Raw genomic sequence first — 13,137 nt, 5'->3', positions numbered from 1 at the left:
ACTAAAGCGCAAGCAGACGACAGCGAAATGGCAATGCGACACCGTTACCACTTTTAATTGAATTTATATTCGTCAATATTAGCATTATTTTCTGAAAGGGACGATCAGTGGTACAGAGGGATCAGTAGGGACAGAGAGGAGCCACTCACAACCAACCAATCAGCATCACAGAACGCACTGTGGTTTCCTGTTCTCTCATTTAGCCGTTGTTTGTTTTCTCTTTAGTCATCACAACTCTACCGCTTCTTTGTGCTACATTTGGGCTACAGTGTGCCATGTTGGTGGTGGCGGTGGTGATGATGTTGCAGCCGGTGGGGTTAGCCTTGCATACATAGCCGTCAATTGTTCCACCTGAGCCTCCTATGAGTCTCACTGTGTGTGTTACCAGGTGTCGAAGAGCCCCGTATCTCGCATGAAGGCAATCAGTGTGCCATGTTGACTTCCCCGCTTAGGTAACTTGAAATCGGCATAAGAACTTTTGTTTCTTTTTTTTTTAAGTATCAATGTTCGATAAGTGCCTCCTGGCAAATATTTTCTGGGCATTAGGGATGGGTATAAATTAAATATTTTAATCCGATTACTGGGAACATTCCGATAATTAATTAATCGATTATCAGAACAATTTAATAATTAACTAATATACTAATTCAATTTGTGGATTTACGTAGGTGAGATAAAAATGAAATCTTTTTTTTTTCATAATCTTCGCAGAAATACAAAACGTTCTATTTGATTGGACAGTTGTCTTGCAATTTTCAGACACCTGGATTAGTCCACCCGTGTGGACAACAGCTTTGACAATATTACAAGCGAATCCAGGGATGACAAGCTAAAATAATCTAGTGCAACAGAAAGATGTATGCAGGCGACACCATATGTCAGGCGTGTAAGAATTTTGTTGTCACTGGCTTTCGAGAAAATGTATACTTTGTGTAAGACGTACTATACTGCACCGTTATCGATGACTAAAAACGAATGTGTTTTACTTTGCAATTTCTGCCATATGTCGCGACAATCCAGGAAGAAAAGTGAAGGCGAGAAAGCGCCATAATGTGTTAAGGCCTGTATCTATGTGTTTAGAAAAAGAAAAGAGTATTTCACCTGAATGAACTGTAGAAATGGACTCTCTGTCCGCGTATTCATGAAAGTGCCGATGCGAGCAATCTGATTGAGCTAGTAATGTCCGAATTTTAACAGACCGGTTGTCCGGAAGAACTGACATTAAAACGCGTCGTTTCACTGGGATTTCGTGGGGTCTGAGAATGTTATACCACGTTTGCTTGAGTGGACAAGCATATCAAACTCAAACAGACGTAATCGTAAGTCCAGTGCAACAGTGAGGGTATATTCATTCTACCACCTGCCCCTCTGGCTTGAAGTGCGGCGCTCGTCGGTGGTCTTTGTTCAGACTCCCGAGATACAAGTTCAGAGTCCTGCGATAGGCCCAGTCCGTGGTTCCCTTCCTTGATGTTGAGTAAACAAGGTGATAATTAGCGTAGGCGCTTACCATAGCCTGGTCATCGCTCGCGTGACCTGAACCGATTAATCGCTACCAAAAATCTAATAATAAAAACCATAAAACAGTCGCGATTGAAGTACTAAAGCTGCAATGCCCAACGTATCACACATGCTATGCTGAGTTTGATTACTGAAAATTCGGACTTAAGCACGCAAAAATTTAAGGAAAAAAAGGAACGCACATAGTTGCATTTTTGACATGCCACAATGAAGTTTCACCCATGGCTTAACTGAGTCGTACGCAAGCCACCAAATTAGTTGTCTCTATGTTCTTACATTACAACAAAGTGCTATGACCTGCGTCAATCGAAACTAATACGAGCGAACTGAGGGAACACGTCCTGGAGTGTTATATCGCAAAGATTTACCGTTACTATAGCGCTAACACGTATACAGACCACGCTTTCCTTTTGACTTTATTCCACTTTGCTGTGCGCAGCGAAAACGCTCACCTAACAATAAGGAATTCACAGTTCGTACGTTGAGTACAGGCATATTAGAAACAGCACCGTTGTAGCGAAGAACAGCCAGCGGTTTCCTTTGCCATTGGACATCAGGTTGATCTCTTGGAGAGCTATATGCTCCATGAAGACTGCCAAGTAGCAGCCAGCCATCAGGGAAACAATTATGGCCAAGGTCATGTAGGACATCCAACCAGTGTTGTCCTCGGTTGCCATACCGCACATGATGCCCAGAGGTGTCGTCGAAGAGTACAGCAGGGCCACTTTCAGCGTTTTCCAGACGCCGCAGCCCGTGCGAAGACCCATAACGCCCAACACAAGAGCGACGATAATCTGGCTTGCCACGGCCGAGAAAAACAAGCTCACAGTACCGTACACCGCGCTGCCGATGTTGAAGCCTTCGACGAAGAAATGAATGCTGGCCAGGAGACCAAGCTTGGTGTAGATGACACTGGACAAAGGACGTACGTCGTACGTGTACTGCCTGCTCCCTAAGACGTACCTCTCCACAGTTCGCTCGGATGTTTCCTGTACCTGCAGGTCTTTGTTGATGGCGAGAAACATCGTTTTCATCACGTGCGCGAACAGCACCCCCGCTGCGGTCATGTAGTCTGCGATGGGCACGTGAATAGCGAGAGCTGACTTGTCCACCATCGTTCTAGCAAGCGGAACCATTCTGACGAACCAATGGGCAAGACCGACGCCTGTGGCTGCACTGATGCAGTTGTTAAGGGTCTCCGAGAGCGCATGCTTGCTCGTTCGTGGTGCGAGGGCTGTCATAAACAGCTGGGGATACACATATGCAGCTAAGACGACGGTGAACGCAGCAGGAACTGCAAAAGGGCTTGCCAACAGAATAGACATGCTTGCGGCTGCTTGTTTTGAACGTTTGCTTCTTCTGAATTGACGGTTACGTGACAGTAGTTGACGCGCTTTGGATCTACTCCGAAAATCCCGCCGCTGTGACGTAAGTGCTGCGATGTTGACCATCTTGTCAACTTTCCTTCATTGCAACCGAGTAGCGTCGTAAATAAATAGCCTAAGCTGTGCAGTAAGTAAAGTTATGTTACATTAACGTGTTTCGATAAACACTGTTCTGTTGCTTTAAGAAAAAGTAACCACTACTGGCGTGATCATCGCTGGCGCATTGAAACTTCCGGCTGGCGATTCAAAATGGCCGCCAGGAAGAGAACGCAAGAGGAGAAAAATTTAAAAACTCTACGAGAACTTGCTGCATTACCTGCAAATAAGCAATGTTTCGACTGTCATCAGCGGGGGCCAACGTATATAAACATGACTGTCGGATCATTTGTCTGTACATCCTGCAGCGGAATTCTGTAAGTGTTTTTTCGCTCTTCTGAGCAACATCACTCGAGAAGTATGCGTAGTTAGGGCTATACGTTCTGTCTGCCACAGTGTGCCCTTCATTCATTTTCCTTGGAGTGTGCGTTCGCGCGCTCGAGGAGTCGACTGTAACTAGTCCGTGACTTGTACCCGTTGCAGCTGAAGTGGGCGAGCTGGCCCGCTGGCCATGTAGGTGTATCGCCCATTTGGCAAGCGATCCTCACCGGATGATGTAGCTGTGATTGACTAATCACTCGGGATGTTTCTGGGGGTTTCACTGTAGGTGTAAATGACATTCCCATGTGTGACCTTCAGTTACACGGCTCGGCGACTGATGTTTTATTGAACTGTGAGCGAAACCGATGGAGGCATGCAGTGAGCGACCTTCCGAGCTCAGAATTATTTGTTGCTGCTGGTACTGCCAGCGACTGGAAGGTCGACTGATAATTTGTAAATTCCGAGCGCTGCTCTTCGCTTCGTTGTCACTAAATTTTTTCGTGTCAGTCTTCTGCGCGTGTTTTCCAATATCCACCAAAATGTTTCATTTGGCAATGTTTATGTAGAGAAAACATTCAGGTTTCGTAGGGCGTACGAATCCGTAAAATTGCGGCTTAAACTGCTCGCTCTAACTCTTCATCGATAATTGGGTGTTATCGATAACGGAAGCGTGAAGCGGAGGCCTCGTATAATCTACCGGTTTCATCTTGTGATAATCACGCATTGTGAGTCGTGTATTTGTACCGGAACGCACCGTGACAGCTGCTGCTGTGATAGTATTTTGATTGCACTCTGAGCGAGGCACTTCGCAAGGGGTTTGGCTAATACGTGTGAAAAAAAGAAGAAAAAGAAATTCCTTTTTTTTTTCATTTAGACGGCACCACACTTAGTTTAGTTGAGCACACTGAAGCACCAGCTGTTTAATGTGAGCAAACACGCGAGCAAGCCAGGTCACCTATGAAAAAAGAACCTTGACCCGAAGGTGACATTTAAGTTTACGTTCGAACTACCTGCATGCACTACTTACTCTGTGCACATAAAGACATTTTGTGAACAGTGTTACTGAAATAATTGACAACGCTTTCTTTTTCAAGAACACTTCACCATCCATATTATTGCTCGCTTTGAAGCAGTCTAGTTTGCGACATTTTGTGTGTAATGAGAGTGTAAGCATTCTGTAAAAATGGCTCGCTCTATCACTACTTAAAAGCCTTCCACATCTTGTCAAGTTGTTTTGTATGGGTTAAATGAAAGCCACTGCAACCTGGGGTCTCAAGAAATGAGTGAGGGGAAGGGGCAAGTTATGACCCCCGCCCCCAACACTGTATATGGTTAATTTTATCTCGAGTGCGGTCCGCTTCAACAAAGATGTGTCCCAGTGGTTAGGCGAAAGCACAAGGCACTCACTCATGCATGCCATGTGGACACAGAAAATGACAATAAGGGCCGAATGAACAGCTGTGTGGATAAATGTAATGAGGTGGAAGCTGTATGCTATGCACGATTTACAAACTTCGGACAGCGTGCTTAGCAATGAAATGGCTACTCCAGCTCTCAACATTTCTGCTGACCCTCAGAATGCTAAACAAATGTGCAGCAAAGCAATTTAATTTAATTGGGAATATTTATCCAAAGATAAGTTTCTTTTAGCCCTTCAGTAAACGTCAAGGTTTATTTTATTTGGCACACTCTAAACAATGTTCAGTGTTTTTCTTTAATGCTTTTACTTCGGATTGATGAGCATACCACAATTAAGCTACTTGACAGAAAAAAGTAGTGCACTTTGGAAGTAAAACCCTGGTTGAAAAGGCGCTTGTGGCATTGGTTACATTTTTAACCAATGAAAAGCATCAGCTTGCAAAAATTATAATTTTAGTATAAGTTTGTGTTAGTTTGTTGTTGCATTTGATGACACTAAAAACACATGTGTGGTGCTGGGTTCACAAATAATGGCATTGAGAAACATGTATTGCCCGAGGTGGTTAAATGCACTCACTTTTCCTGTGTGATGCAGGCATGAATGGTCAGGTTCTGATTTCCACCACAGTACTTACATTGTAAATCAATGTTATTTATTTGATGTTAGCTGTGCAAGGTCTTATGTCTGGATTTTTTTTTTTTTACTTCCAGTGATTTATGAAAGCATCACTCCACTAAAATAAACTTTATCTTTCTATGTTGTGGTTACAAAGCAAATAGTGTGGCAGACAGAACCATTATCTTGCTTCCTGTGCCCTTTTCTGTCTCTCCATGTACGCTAAATGCCATTGTGTGGCTTTTCCTACTGATGGTTTTATTTTTATCTCCCTGCGACATCTTGCATGGATGCATCTACTTCATTTCTTTTTCAGGCGAGGTTTAAACCCACCGCATCGAGTGAAATCCATCACCATGACAACATTCACACCTGAAGAAATAGAGCAGATAAAAAACAAAGGAAATGAGGTAAACATGAAACATCTTATAATGCGTCACTAGAATAGTATGTCTGCATGATTGGTCTCGAGGCTGATGTTGCGTAACACGCTTTTGCAGTTCAGTAATGTAGAGAAGCCTTGCACTATTGTAACTATTGTAGCAAAAAAAGATGTAAAGGTTCCAATTTCCTGCCTCCTTGTTTGCTTTGTGTGTGTGTGTGTGTGTGTGTGTGTGTGTGTGTGTGTGTGTGTGTGTGTGTGTGTGTGTGTGTGTGTGTGTACGTGCGTGCGCTTGAAGTAAGCTTGGTGTTTTGGGCCTGACAAATTTGCATTGAAGCATCTTATAAAGAAATATTGCTACACTCCCAACCATGGTGACCACATCTCGATGGCAGCAGAATGCAAGAATGCTCCTGTAATAAGATCTAAGTGCACATTAAAGAACCCCATTTGGTCAAAATACCGTGTGTAGCACACGCTACTAGCACATAGTAATAACAGTAGCATTGCAGTGCCTTAATTTTGTCCTTGGTAACATGCAGAGCAAATTCAGCATGAATTGAGGATTTGCACATGTGTTTTGAGTAGAGTATATTCGGTTCAACAGTGTTAGCATGGACATTGTAGCAACTGTTTGTTTAGCATAGTTGCATACACACATAAGTTTCCATGCTGTGACATGAACTTCACTAAACCACACATACAAATTGAACTTTAATGAAGAATCTCTGTAGAAGGTTGTGCACCACTATATGTAATTAGGGGAAGCTTGTGCTGCTGCCAATTTCAAAATTCTGATGGTCAGCTACACATTTGTTGTTAGATTATACAGAAAAGGGGGAAATGTTCAAAATCTCTAGCTTTTTGTCTCGTACCAAAAGGTGGTCTTTTTTTGTTGTTCACTTTTTTAGCATCATTTCAATAAACTGGAAGTACCCATCTCCCACACATAGCTTCTAAAGTTCTTCAAACTGCTTTGATATTGTTATTCACAAAGCCTGATTTGCGACAGTTGAGGCAGTCATAGAGACATGAGGACAGTGAGGACTAATGTCCTCTCCTTTTTTTTTTTTTCCAGTATAATCAAATAAAGTTTATTTTTCAATTAGTCAAGATACAGAAGAAAGGACTGTAACATGAAGCTGTTTCTCAAAATGGCTTGACTTGTTCACAGCCCCATAGAAAAATTTGGAGCGGTCGCAGTTATGGTAAATTTTTTAAAAAATCTACACTTAACAGCATACTGCAATAGGGCATACACACAAAAAAATGGAGATGTAAAGCTAGTACTTAGTTATACAAGGTTTTAATCAATTATTACAATCTACATAACAGAAAAAATGAAATACAAAACATTTCTTAGAAAAATGAAAATCTGTGTGCTATCCAGTTAAAAATACCTAGAACAAATACGCTGAATAAAAAGAAAAACGGTGTAAAAATCAACTTGTTACAGACAGCTACATACAACGAAAAAAAACAATTAGACACAGGAGTATCGATTTGACATTGAGACAAACTGCGTAATAAAAACAAATGCTAACTAGTCGAAATCTCGGAGTTATACATGACTGTATATAATTTGCGGATACACTGATGTGAACAATTAAACAAATCAGAATTGTTAAGGTCACAGTGATTTAGAAGTGGGGGAAGAGCGTAAGACAATTGCTCTTTTCCGTAGTTTAATTGTACTGTGTGTACCTCCCAATTTTCCCCATGACGCATGGGATAACTAAATGCCTAACTTTAAGTTGGAGAAAACATGCAAATTTGTTATGTTAGTGTTAGTTTCGAATTTCAATTTCCTGCTTCATGTATAATTGTACAGCTGATGTACCTTAACTATACCTGAACTGCACTATAAAACGTTAATAGGTGCCACAAAAGGAGCATTGAAAATATGCTTAATACATTTTTTTCTGAACCAAGTATATTTGATTAAGATTAGTAGTTGTCATTTTACCCCCATACTAGTTGGCAATCATTTCAACCAGGGCTAAAGAGCGAGTGATAGAGCAAAAGCTTGATTCCCTTTGGAAGCAAGTACCGAAGCCGGCCAATTACGCCTGTCACTTGAGCTAATTTTTGCAAGACATGTCTTGCATGGTAATCCCAGCTCATGTTCGCTGAAAAAATTGTGCCCAAACTTTTAAAATGGTCAACAATTTCAACAGTGCGAGTACTCAGTACTGTGTCTTGATGAGATAGAATTATTTTACTCTTTGGTCAAAATATAACAGATCTTGTTTTACTTTTGTTAATATGCATATAATTTGCTGTTGACCATCTCTCTAGTGTTGTCATTGTGCAATAACAAGTTCTTACAAGTTCGGGAATATCATGCTCCCCCCAAAATATGCTGGTATCGTCAGCATATTAATATTTACAATGTCATTAAGGCAGATGTTAAATAATAATGGGCCTAAAATTCTGCCCTGAGGCACTCCATGCAACACAGGTTCCACCCTGAAATAAGAGTTACTTATCTGAACGACCTGTTGTTTGTTGGATAAATAAGAGTCAATAAGTGATAAGGTCTGCCCACAAATACCATAGCAATGCAATTTTTTTAACGTGTGCGCATGTCTTTTCCTTGAGGAACTTGCGCTTCTCTTTTCACATTGCACTTGCACATTTAGAATTTCCTTGCAAATCCACAGAAAATATTTAGTACACCACCAGTAATTTCCAGAAATTTGACACAGTAAATGCGTGCTTCAACGAAAATCTCTCTTCTGTAACCTTTGAGAGTTTGGCACATAACCTTTATGTTGTAATTTTTTGTGATCTGTCTCAACAAAGGATCTTGCATTGCTGTTGAGAGAAGGCTCTACCATCTGTTTATTTCCCTTCTTTATGTGCAACATGCTGATGCTTACAGTAGGCAATGTTTCAGGAAAAAATATTTCAGTGTACATATAATAGATTTATTTTGAAAAATTCAGAGCCCTTCCACTAGTGAAGATGAAAAACCAATGAAGCTGTATTGCCCAATAGCTATGTTAAGTTCTATGTGGTGGTTATGCTATATTGGTTGAATAAAGGTACAAACACATAACTTTGTTGTTTGTTTCGTACATTTTTTTTCTTTTTCACCTTTATAAGTTTTTTATTTTATTTTTTGTATATTGTTTCTCTATCTCTCTAACATATACATGGACGTTTCAACACATCATTATAGACTAGCATTTGGGCAACAGCATTTATCACTCCTGCACATTGTTTTTGTTAACATAACTTCATTTGTCTTAGTGGCTATGGTGTGGGGCTGCTGAGCACGAGGTCACGGGATCGAATCCCGGCCACGGCGGCCGCATTTCGATGGGTGTGAAATGCGAAAATACCCGTGTTATTTAGGTGCATGTTAATGAACCCCAGGTGGTCGAAAACTTCCGGAGTCCTTCACTACGGCATGCCTCATAATCAGAAAGTGGTTTTGGCACGTAAAACCCCATAATTTAATTTTATTTAGCTTCATTTGTCTTGTTTTTCATTTTTTTGTGTTTTTGTTTCGCTTTCTTATTTTATTTTATTTATTTTGTACTTTATTTGTGTGTGTATGTGTGTATGCATGTACATACATACGTACATACTGAAAAGATATTGCACCAAAAACAACACACACAAGAAAGACGATGACACCACGGGCGCTTGACTTTTCATTATGCAAGATCACCAACTAGCCCAGCAGTTAACTCTTCGAACACACACACGCACGCATACACACACACACACACACACACACACACACACACACATACATACATACATACATACATACATACATACATACATACATACATACATACATACATACATACATACTGATGTTTCAACATGCATTGAAACCACAGGGGTGTGTGCCATTGAGCTTGGATTCTTTCTGCACTATGACCAGGATTGGCCCAAATGGTGTTTTGTTTTTGTCGAAATCTGTTTTTTCCAGATCCTAGCCATAGACAGCTTTGCTGTAACATATATTTCACCAAGATCTTCAGATCTCCCGCAAATCTTGGCACACCTTTCTAGGACTTCGCTGTTGTTAACACTGGTGCCATGGCTCCCCCACTCTGCTCTGTTAAGATGATATTGTTAATCATCTGTTGAACTGGTGGAATACTGGTGGCAATGCACTTCTGTATGTTCTTACACACCGCAGTGGTAACACATCATAATGAGACAACATATACATAAAAGACTGACCGACTGTGACATGGAGCTCGTATGTCTAAATAAGTAGGCCCATCCTTGGTTATGTTGACTGTGATCTCCTCTGCTCACTTATGACCAACATGTGCGCAGTACTGCAAGTACGTGTGGCTGGGCCTGTACGACTCTCGCTGCCCTATGGAGCCGGACTCCAGAGACGAACAGCGGACACGGGACCTGATGATCCAAAAGTATGAACGCAAGCGCTGGTATGTTGACCCTGAGGTGGCTCTGCAGAGGATGCATGCAGACCAGCAGCAGCAGGGAAGAGCAACGGCACAGCAGCAACCGCAACCAACACCACCGCCACCGACCAACCATGTGCCGCATTCCAACTCTGCTGTCATGCCCGACACGAAGCCCTTGTCTAGCCTCCTGGGGAAGAACAGCCTCCCTCTAGTCATTCACAAGTCCCAGGTGACCCTCAAAGACCAACTCATATCATTCAATATTCAAGTACAATCAAAAGTGTGCACGCATTTTAAGCCCTTTATTGCGATACTCCTTTTCTGGTGTACTTAATTGAAAGCAGCTAGGGTAAATTTAGGACTACAAAGCTTAATGCGAACAACGAATATGATAATTGGTGATTAAAATTATGGGGATATCCGGTTGAAAAAAAAGAAAAGAAAAGCTTGTTTACTTTCTCTGTGCAATAGAACATATATTTTAGGTTTGATTCTATACATGTGTTTTTCACATCAGCTATCATGTGCTTCTGTTGGTGAAGTTGGCTTGTATTATTTGTCACAAACTGGGTTGTTTGGGAAATGAAGTTGCCCTTCAACAGTAAAGTTTCATTTATTCTTTAATGAGCACAATAATATAACGGGCTGTTTTGTGTGTTTGCATTGGGTAAGTGTCATTTCTGTTCATTAAGGGGGGACATGGTGATTAAAAGTTATCATTGTTTATTTATGAACCAAACTTGATAAAAATTGGCATGCTTATTTAGTTTCTTCTCCTGATTCTAAAAATGCAGTTATTTTTTCTGTAGGTTCATTATTTCATTACATAATTAAGAAAACAATGTATTTTACAATGTCTTTTTTCTTACTACAATAGAGAAATAACCGCTGCACAAAAATAGACAAATGACATATGGTCCAATAGAAGAAAGCACAAGCTTCCCAACATAGGAAGAACTTTTATGATTGGATCAATATTTCCTACCTTATAGTGCACTGAACTCCATTGTTCTGAACATGGCCATGCATTAGTCAGACAAAAGACAAATTTTAAAAACTTTAAACAAAGAAACTTGAAAAACTGCTTCCTATGTTTGGTGCTCCAAACATCTAGCTTCATGCTACAAAAAAAATTAATACTATATCTATGATAGCTACTGATATATCACAGTAAATGTTTTGCTGGGTGGGTAAAATTAGTATTTCGAGAAAATCAAGAAAACAAATAAATGTCGCATTTAATTGTGAAGAGTCACAAATGTGTGCACATACACATTCCCAAAACATTAGTAGGCTCCTGGGGCATAGTCAGTTTGGGTATTTGTGCCTCTGTGGCGCTTTTTGAACAAGCACTGCACATTTTCTGCCGATGCACGCTTGTGTTCAGATGCGGCTGATCGGCGCCGGTCCTTTTCTTCCATGCGCTGCATACACTTTTCGCCAGGGTTCATCGAGAGTTCTTGCAAAATGCTTGCTGAGGTTCTCCTGCAGCCAGCATTGAATTTCATGACTGCTTCCGCCACTGCAGCCTCAACGCTGAAGAGTGATGCGTGCTGCTCCTTCGGTGCAAGCGCCCATATTAGCGTGATAGGCAAAAGCTGCAGTTGTAAGTGCCAGCCCCATCGCACACATTGTACTTCCTTGATTATAGAGAGCTTTTAAGGAAATGCCAGTGCTTAACATACGCAAGAACTCACACTCTGCTTTTATGTTGCTGGGACCTAAGCAAAAGACCGAAGACAAGCTGTTTTCATCTCCTAACCTAAATCTTTCTGTTTTCGTGATGCACTGTGAAGCTGTTTGAATATTATTTTACATTGCAGTACTCCTGTGTTTCTTTCACAGCCTACGACTCCTAGTTCTGCAACTTGGCCGACACCCATTTCATCAGCTGTTGCCACGACAACAACCAGCCAACCCATGTTCAAGTCAAATGTCGACATTTTTGGCACTTTCAACAGCGACCCATTCAACTCAGCCTCTGTCAACTCTACACCTACAGGTTAGCGTGAGTTAGCGTGACTGCATGCTTCCACAAGTCTTCTTTCTGTGTATTAGATTTAATGTGATTACTAGTTCACATGGCAAGTTATGCATGTATATGTTGTTTTCTTTAAAAAGACCGTGAAACGATTTTGGCGATTTTGTACAAATGTACTGAGCTGTCAACATAGGCCCTTCTGATCATTAAGTGACACATTTGAGCACTCCGCATAAAGCGTGTAATTTATTATTAGGTTTTAAATATTTGCATTGCTACCAATCTCAGCAGTGTCACTCCCCTGATTTTCCAGCTGCCCCCTCCCAATTGACAGTGCAATTAACGTGAGTGAGGCGAGCTGTCTAATTGGCCACTCAGGTCACCTAATCAATAATTTTTCCCACTTTAAGGTGAACAAATGTTGTTTATAACAGTTGGAATGTTGGCTAATTTGTTTCTATATTTCGTCATCCGGGCGAAGCAGTGAAAGCGGCAGCAACATTTTAGAATATTACACGCAGTCTAAGACTTGTAGCTGTAGTGACAGTATGAATTGAAGTAAATGTAAGCTAAGTAAAAATGAGCTGTTGTGTTAAGGTGCATAAACACAAGCAAAAAAATGCATGCTGCACGCCGCCACCACCAAAAGGCAGCAACAGCAGAGCAGCCAGACCAACTGGTCATGCACGAAGAAAGAAACAAATCAGCTGCTGGATTGTCTTGACATAGCTTACTAAGCTGAGACCGGAACTGCTGTGGCCACGAACCAGGCAGAAACGATGATGATGAGCGTGGATTTGCAGTAGTGCCACTTCGTGGGACAGCAAGGAGGCTCCATTCAAAACAAAAATGGCGTTCAGCAAGTCGAACCATTCACCGGTCAGAGTTGGTGCATGGTGCTCTCGATCAAGTTGGCTCAAGGAGTGTCAGAAAAATCAGACGAGAGGTTGCAAGGTGTCTGAACTTTCGGCAGTTGGAGAGATGCAAATGAGAGAAAGGCAGGGAGGTTAACCAGGCAT

The 13,137-nt window shown here is 41.4% G+C and overlaps 1 protein-coding gene across 3 annotated transcripts in view; it reads left to right on the top strand.

Moving 5' to 3' along the window:
* Window positions 1-3,128: 3,128 nt before the first annotated feature.
* The window catches only part of drongo (Arf GTPase activating protein drongo), a 33,009-nt gene continuing 23,000 nt past the window's right edge, over window positions 3,129-13,137 (top strand). For 2 of the 3 annotated variants that reach the window (XM_065448024.2, XM_065448022.2), the window contains exons 1-4: window positions 3,130-3,316; window positions 5,672-5,765; window positions 10,043-10,366; window positions 11,983-12,139. In XM_065448024.2, the coding sequence (XP_065304096.1) occupies window positions 3,153-3,316; window positions 5,672-5,765; window positions 10,043-10,366; window positions 11,983-12,139 (739 nt within the window). In that variant the 5' untranslated portion in view covers window positions 3,130-3,152. Of the gene's footprint in view, window positions 3,317-5,671; window positions 5,766-10,042; window positions 10,367-11,982; window positions 12,140-13,137 lie in introns of all 3 variants that reach the window. The other variant, XM_065448023.2, reaches the window with a different exon arrangement.

Source organism: Dermacentor albipictus, chromosome 1, assembly GCF_038994185.2.
Source record: "Dermacentor albipictus isolate Rhodes 1998 colony chromosome 1, USDA_Dalb.pri_finalv2, whole genome shotgun sequence".
Classification (NCBI taxonomy): Eukaryota; Metazoa; Arthropoda; class Arachnida; order Ixodida; family Ixodidae; genus Dermacentor; species Dermacentor albipictus.
Note: the sequence above shows the minus strand (reverse complement) of the source record. Positions and strands in the feature narration are given on the sequence as shown.